General features: G+C 40.5%; 1 protein-coding gene across 2 annotated transcripts in view; it reads right to left on the minus strand.

The window, feature by feature from the left end:
* Positions 1 to 7,994, minus strand: part of ASZ1 (ankyrin repeat, SAM and basic leucine zipper domain containing 1) — a 35,846-nt gene extending 27,852 nt beyond the window's left edge. The window contains exons 1-3 of one of the 2 annotated variants that reach the window (XM_053977844.1): positions 7,834 to 7,994; positions 6,189 to 6,282; positions 1,222 to 1,344 (exon numbers count right to left, since the gene is read on the minus strand). In XM_053977844.1, the coding sequence (XP_053833819.1) occupies positions 1,222 to 1,344; positions 6,189 to 6,282; positions 7,834 to 7,938 (322 nt within the window). In that variant the 5' untranslated portion in view covers positions 7,939 to 7,994. Of the gene's footprint in view, positions 1 to 1,221; positions 1,345 to 6,188; positions 6,286 to 7,833 lie in introns of both variants that reach the window. The other variant, XM_053977843.1, reaches the window with a different exon arrangement.
* Between the last annotated feature and the right edge of the window lie 297 nt (positions 7,995 to 8,291).

Below are 8,291 nucleotides of genomic sequence, written 5' to 3' on the forward strand. Positions count from 1 at the left end.
GCAATTGCCTGCTGATGTAAAAAATAGCAGGAGGGCTGGTGAGATTTAGTACCCCTTAGGATAGCACAGCTTTACTGAACATACGTGGCCTGATCCAAATCAATGACTTACAAGACTGCTTCTGGCTGTAGAGTACTTTGCTGCCCATATGTCCTAGTTACAGCTTCCCTACATAGCCTAATAGAGAAACAAGCCAAGAAACCTGATCCTAATGAGGTGCCACTTTGGGCAAAGGTAGTTGATCACACAAATGAAAAAATGCCATGCATTTGGTTACCTGGTCAGCCTAAACTATTGCCCATAGCAGTTTCTACCCCATTTATAGCTTTCTACATAAAGAACAGGTATGAGCTGTAGGCAGACAGAGAAGTTCTCTGAAACTGGCTACAGGACAGTGATTAGAAGAAGGCATGATTGTTTTTGGCGTAGGCAATCTACTCTAGTCTCATACTCTGATCAACTGCTAAGAGGTTAGAGAAAATTTTCAGAGCCAGATTCGTACCATCTGCATTTCAGTCTATTACTACTGCAACTACTGGCAAGTTACTGGAGAATATGATTACTGCTTTTTGGCAGTACTGTGGGATAAATATTCCAGTGTAATGGAAGAGATTGAAAATAGCCACAATTTAAGTAGAAAAAGAGTTATTATTAGGTCAATAAAATTTACAGAAGAACTGACACTTCTTAGAAGATACACTAAACTCTTGCAGAAAAAGGTAATCTAGCAACACACTGAAGAACAGAGTTCTTAATCGAAAAATTACATTCTAGTTTTAGAAAAGTCCACATTAGTTTCCCATGAACTGGAAATCAATTCATGTTGTTTGAGATGTTCTCTGGTTTCTGCACATACATAGTTCATAACAGGATCAAACACAGTAAGTTTTACCTGTACAAATTTATACTGCAATTTTTGAGCAAGTACTTCCAAACACTTCTTTAAAAAGTACTTGGGATTTGGGAGGTGTGGGGGAAAGTGGAATTGAGACAGAAAGAACAAGAAAATGCATCAACTGATTCCAGATCAATTCCAAGAACACAATTTTTACTTTGAAACTACTACTTTTCCTTCAAAACTGTGAAAGGTAGAGTGGGTCTCAGTTCCACAGTGAACTTTTGATTTTTTTTTTCCCCCTACACATGTAAACAAGAGAATAAGGATTAGGACAATATCTGGTACTGAGCGTTACCAGCCAGTGTTTTTCATTCCCATCTTACCTATTTCAAAACATGCATTAGCACCTCTGTCCAGAAGAAGACGTACTACTGCAAAGTTAGCCACGCTAGCTGCACACATCAGGGGAGTCCATCCAAACTGAAAGCTAGTTTCTATGCTGATACCTGTCAAAATTTAAGAAATTACAATCATGAAACTGCATCACTACAAACATGCTTTTTTATAAAACTTACTCTCAATATGTATCATTACAAAGGTTACACCCTGTTTGCATTTAGTACAAGGGAGATAAAAAAAAAGAAAACGCCTTATGAGATTTAATACATCTTTATTTAGAATATCAGAAAACAACTTTTAAAACTGACAACAACATAGTCCAGTTCTCAATCCAAGGAGTTAAGAACCACAGAAAGACTACATTAAAAACCCCAAATATTTAGCTGCAAAAGTAATTTCATATAAGCACACAGAATCTGTTTTCTCTACTTCTGTGCAATAGCTTTCTTCAATCAGAATTTAAAAATTTGACTCTTGCCAAGCCAGGAAGACTGCTGTGGAAGCAAACTGCTTGTCAGGCAATTAGGATCACGACAACTAGGGTTTCCTGCTTCACAGCAAGACAGCTAGCAGATTTGTGTTTGATACTAACAAAATATTATGTCAATAAAAAGAGAAAATAGGAGACTATGGAAGGTTCAAACAGAATCACCAGAATTGTTTGTTACTATTCATAATAACCAGAATGGCTAAAATGGCTGGAAACATGCCTGTCAGACAGCCCAGCCCTCAAAAATGCACAGAGAACCGAGTACCAGACTGAGATACTCATCTGACAACTTTCTATTAAATACCTGCATGCATTTTTCAATCTTTCAACAAATATTACCTGCTCTAGAAAAGTTTCCATCAGTTGGTTTCATATTAGTCCTACAGTGACCATGGATAATCAAAAATACTTCTTTAGGAAAAAACACTCCAAAAACCCCCCAAAACTATCCTAAGAAATTTGTGACAGTTAAGCTACATGCATATTTTTTCATGCAAAATGTGTGCTTTCCCTGTCTTGGTAGTACATCAAAGATGTGTTCAGTGTAGCAATATAAAGTCATTAAAGCTGAGGGACTAACAGGTCACTGCTCTTGGATAGATTCTTTCATTTCTTAAGATCACTGGAATTGCAGAATCAATAAAGAGGTAGCAATTCAATGAAAGCCATGTGTTGAAGCATTCTAACACCTGCAAGCCACAGAATTTACAATCAAATCTCCTTAGCAATGTACACATACTAGCTGCAGTTAATGTTACAGCACACTGGTCTATGTGCAGTGTACAAAACTTTTAATTGAAGCCCACAGAAGTTCTACAAGGGAAGCCAGTAAACGTCCTTTAGCAGTCATATCAGAACTTCCTTGTAAGTCACTTCAAGAATTTAGCAAGTCTGATATTCAACAGCCCACTAAAGTAATACTAGTAAGAAAAAAATACCCAAAAACTGTCACCCTGTCAGCCTTTAAGTCTCTTTTCCTTGTGAGAAGAAAAGCAGTCCCATCTAGAACTTTTTACTTTAATACTTATCAGAACAACAGTAATGAACAACCTACTTGGCAATTATATATAGACTTATCAAAACACTTGAGAAGGCATTTTCCTCAATGCTTTCTTTCCATGGATAGCAGTCAGTATCTGCCATGATGCTGGTGCTTTTTCCAAGTTCTAGAAGTAGAATGGTCTATTTGGCAATATGTTGTTTGTCCTGCATAGTCTCCTACCATCCTGGTAGTGACTGTCTTGAAGTACCACTCAGTGGTACTGATGGTCCCAATGCAAACAAGCTGTAATCCCAGAGGAAGACAAAGGAAGGACAACTGAAACAGGAACAGTCATGTGGCTTCTTGGCTGCTTGGTTTACAGAAGTTGTTGACTGAACCAGAAATGTCTCACCTTGATGACTACTCAAACAGGTTATTACTCTCATTACATGAGCTGTTATTGAAGTAAGCAGTGTTAGTTCAGCATTTAAAATGACCCTTGAGATTTTCTCAAGAGAACAGTGAAGCCCAGAAAAAAACCTTTTAGTGAAAAATCAGGCCAGATGCAACAGCCAGAGAGAGTGAGGCTGCTGCACTCCAGAACCTCAAGTCCAACCCATATCATTGCTGAGGGTATATTCCCAGCAGGCACACACACACCACTGGTCACAGTGAACAACACAGACAAACAGAGCACTCTTACGAACACAGCAGCACTGGTATCAGCATGTCATCCATCCCCTCCAGCTGCTAGCATCACAGACACATGGCATTATTTGGACTCCCCCACCTGCCATTATCTGTGTTCCTCTGTAGGTATGGGCAGAGGAGCTTTTCAGTTACATGGCCCCACAAATTACAGCTAGGAGACAAACTAGATGCAACATTCTTCTTTACTATCTGAGTTACAGATAAATATCTTCCTGTTTAAGCAGCAAAGAGGATAAACACATTCTGGCCACAGACAAACTCTACAGCAGAAACCATGTGAAGAATATAATAGAGAAATAATAGTGAAGCAAAAGAACAGCAAAGTAAGAATTTTTTTTTGTGACTATTACTGTTTTTCCTATATCGCTTTCACATACTTTCTTGACTGTGGCTAATAATAGCTATAGCAGAAAGGCTGTTTTTTATAGAGAAAAATGTATCCCTGTTAAATAATTCCATGTTTGACACCAAAAATATGAGGTCTTGACTTTCATTCAATTAAAGAACAGCTCTCAGTGCTGGAATCCATTCACATTCAGACACCACTTACCTGGGAAGTTCTAAAATACCTGATTCTCTAAGACTTCTCTAGCAGAAGTATTGATTTAAGTCTGTCTGCACTTAGGTCTGTTCCCACACGACCTTAAAGCTGAGTCATATTAGAGCTGCTGATGTCTCCCTCTGCTGGGCCAGTTATGGTGGTCACCTGACTCAGGGTTCAGAGTCCTAAACTAGCTGAAAAATTATTCTCACACACTAGGCACCCTCCCATTCCTACTGTTTACTACTACTTATAATTCCCTGAATTGGTTCACAAAAGATGAGATGAGCTCTAGCACTCATTCAAAGACATCAGTGGAACAAACTGCTGAAGGAAAATGGAGGATTTGACTGTAGTTATATCTTTAATCAGCCTAAACTGTCATGAAGTTGTAATTTCTATTTTAGGAAATGGAACACATTAATTACATGGTGTGAAGTATTTTTACTCCTAAAGCAAACCAAAATGTCCAAATCATCTTTGAAGGTGCTACTTGCTTGCATTACTTTTTGTGACATGTACTTCAGAAACTTTTTCCTAAGTTGCCATTTAACAGAAGCGGTAAGGAAAAACACTGTGCTTGTCCATCTCCTAAAGAAGCTCTGTAAAATTGCTTCAGCATCAAAAGTACTAAGGCAACATCTAACCAAGCCAGAAGACAACACAGTCTCACTCTACCTGAAGGAATAGCCTCTTGCTAGGAAATCCACTTCCAACAAAAACCTTGAGTTTGGCTGACTGCTGGTAGTGAGCCTCCTACAAGCTCTTCTATACTAAAGGTATTTCTGGAGGCAAATATTTAATCTGAGCACAGATCCCCTGAAGGACAATGTTATCCTTCTTCAGGAAGACGTCCATAATAGGCACTGTGTTCTACTGCTTTGCAGAACAGTACTGGATGAGTCAGAATGTCCTGTTGGTCCCATTTTAAGGAAATTACATATTTTATAATACTGCCTTGTTTGTTTCAGGAGACAGGAAACTACACTACATGAATCCTTGGCCTGAACATATGCTCCTAGAGAAACCTATTATCATCTTCCAACAGCACAGAACTGCCCACTGTGTAGCAGGCATCAGCACAGAAAGTGAACTATTGCTGTCTGACTGCAATACAACAATTTAAAATGGATAGTGTAGCAAAACAATTAAGCAATCTGAGGCACAGACATCACTGAAACTCTACTCATAAATAAGAATATATTTTCTCAAAGCAAGACAGATATATTTCATGCCTGTACTACACTTCTTGTGTTTCAGTCTGTGCAGTAGTTTTGCTTAATTTAAAAAGAAAACCACTCCCCCATTGTGGTGAGAAACAGTTGGCTTCTAAAAGGGCAAATAATGTCATTGTTTCAAAACTCAGAAAAGCCCATTGCTAACTAAGAAACTACTTTCTTCCCTAAGACAAATTTTCCTCAGAGAACAAGCTCTTGGTTACTATATTCTCCTTGCTTGCTGAAGCAGAACTTCCTGACAATTATCACTAGGCAGGTCAACTCAGCTATGCAGTTTCTGATTGCCCTGGATGCTTGAATAAGTGATCCAATCTTCCTAACACTGATTAACAAACACATTAAAGACAAATACTGAGTAACAGAACAGGGAAAAAGGCTTTCAATGTTAAAACAGACTACTTTTTAGTGGCAAATGCCACGAAACGCCTGTTAGACCTCTCAGAATCACAAAATCTTTGTTCAGTTGATGTTGCCAGGACAGCAGTATTACATAGGGCACATACCAGACACTTACCAGTGCTGTGAAGGGGAGGAAAAAAAAAAAAAAAAAGAGGAAAAGGAATTTCCAAACTGGGGGAACATGAAAATAAAAACAACCTCCTCTTTTTTACAGCTTTCAACACCAAAGACCACCCACTGAATTCTCCCCCTCAATTTAAACCACCTCTAGCTCAGTGTTTGTAATTACTATTTGCATGTTAAAGATGCATCTGAAAATAAAGAAATACCTTATTTCATAGTTCAAACATACTTTTCTCAATTTTCATGGCTCCTAACTGACAAAAGAAACACAAATTAGAAGGAATGTGCTGGAATACCGAATCTGAGTCACTGAAAAAGTAATGTAATCTTTCAAAAGAATGCGTTGAGTGCATGTAGGAACATGTGAATGTTTCCAGTAAAGATATAAAGTCTTGTTTTAAATGAGAATTCAAATTTTTGCTGAGTCTAATAAAAAATATTCAACTTTGTAACTGAGTTTTCCTCACCCAAGTTTAAGAGTTCTTCAATTAATGACACATCACCACGAAACAGAGCCTTCTTTAATGCCTCATGCTTGTCCACCTGCAACATTTGATCCAACTGCTAGATAAAGAAAAATTAAGTTAAAATCTGGAGACTGTTTCAAGGAAAAAACAATATAGCTTGGTTTCAGTATAAAAGCACTAATAATCTCTGAAAGGACATAGGATAGAAGAGGGGGAAAAGCAACGTATAACTTCTGTTCTTCCATCTCCATAGATCTGTTCAGGGTCTACTATAAAGACTAAGTTTTAAAATCAATTTTTCTGAGAGGTTCCATTCTCTGAAAAGGGAAATACTTTCTTTTTCAACAGACCTGCTGCTCTCAATTTTACTTACCATAATTTGATTTCAATTAAGTTTCTTTTTCATCTTATGACACTAGAAAAACTTTGGAATGCATTTATATGTCTTTTTTTTGGTACATTTTACATATTGTAAAGTGCAACATTAAAAAATACAATTATCAGATATGAAAGTTTGAGCTTGAGTCAAGGGACCTCAGTGACTGTCTGGCCTAACAGCACAAGTCCACTGCTCTGAAGGATTACAGCTCCTCTGTCATCCTAATTCTGTGGTGACAGAGGCATTTGTAGTGCTGCATCATAAATGTTCTGGCTGAAAAAAGCACTGACCAAAAGACTAGTTTCTGCATCAGACAGTTGCCAAATTAAAGTTGTTTTCAAAAGCATCATAGATTTGGTCTCTATTAAAGCTGCAGATGCAGCTGAAGATTGCTGCTGGAGCTATATCAAGTGTACAAAACATTTATATACACTGGTAAGCAGAGGACTGATTATTCACTAGTTTCCTTAGAGACAGAAGTGGGTTTGAAATGAAGTTGTCTTTTACTTTGTCATAAGTTTTTAACTACCAATTTATTATAACTCAGAAATATACAAACTTCACAGCACATTTCTGATAACTTTTGTAAAGACATAGGTGAGAAGCAGTCAGTAGAACAATTTAACCCTTTTTTATTCTAATCAGACAACAATTTTCAAACAACACATATCTTTGGATAGGAACATCTATCTAAAAGTCAAGGCCTCTTAAACACTGGGTATAACCTTTAGCCTAAGACTTCAAGAATTCAGTTATACTTCCATTTTTCAATTCTGGTCATGAGACAAACCCACACTTAAAAACCCTGACAGATGGTGAGGGTTTCTCTACCTCACACTGATGGATACTTCACACCTGTTAGATGCAATAAAACCACTGAAATCTTCAAGTAAGCCAGAAACAGTCTCAAGAGATTTAAGATATAAAACAGCTTTACAGGCCCCGGTCACTTTCAAATTTACTCTCATGCTGAAATACGATTAGGACAAGGGTCTGCTACTTAAGGGGAGAAAGAGCTTTTAAATAAACATTAAGGGTTTTGGTAATAAGATAAATCCCTACAGTTCAGGTTTCATTTACTGGATTGAGGGTACACTAGCATTACCCTAGTAGGAAAGAGCCTGAGAGGAAGCACCAGCCGCACCCTCCCCTGGGACCCCACCGCACTCCCCTCCCCTCACGGTTCCAAGCCGAGGCCGCCCCCCACCCCGAGACCGCCCGGCCACGGCTGGCGGGCCCCAGGTGCAGGGAGGGGCTCAGCCCCACCTGCGGCTCCTGCCGCACGACGCCAATGTCCCAGTCGCCGTCATCGCTGTCGCTGCCCTCGTCGCCGCCCGCCACGACCCGGAACGAGCACATCGCGGCGGCCATGCAGGCCCTTCCCGCGCGCGCGTCGCCTCACCGCAGGCGGGGCACGTGGCCGCGGTGGCCGCGGTGGCCGCTTTCCCGCGCTGAGCCCCGGCCCCGCCCCCCGGGCGTGAGGGGAGCGCCGCGGGCGGAGCCGTGCCCGGGGCGGGGCGGGAGCCGTGCCCGGGGCGGGGCGGGAGCCGTGCCCGGGGAGGGGAAGGGAGGGGAGGGGAAGGGAGGGGAGGGGAAGGGAGGGGAGGGGCGGGGCGGGAGCCGTGGCCGAGGAGGGGAAAAGTAGCGCTGCTCCGCCGGGCATGGCGTCGGGTGCAGGGAATCAGTGACAGTGGTGCTGTAAGCACGTGGGGCTGTGACACGGC

This window comes from Vidua macroura, chromosome 5 (assembly GCF_024509145.1).
Source record: "Vidua macroura isolate BioBank_ID:100142 chromosome 5, ASM2450914v1, whole genome shotgun sequence".
NCBI classification, from domain to species: domain Eukaryota; kingdom Metazoa; phylum Chordata; class Aves; order Passeriformes; family Viduidae; genus Vidua; species Vidua macroura.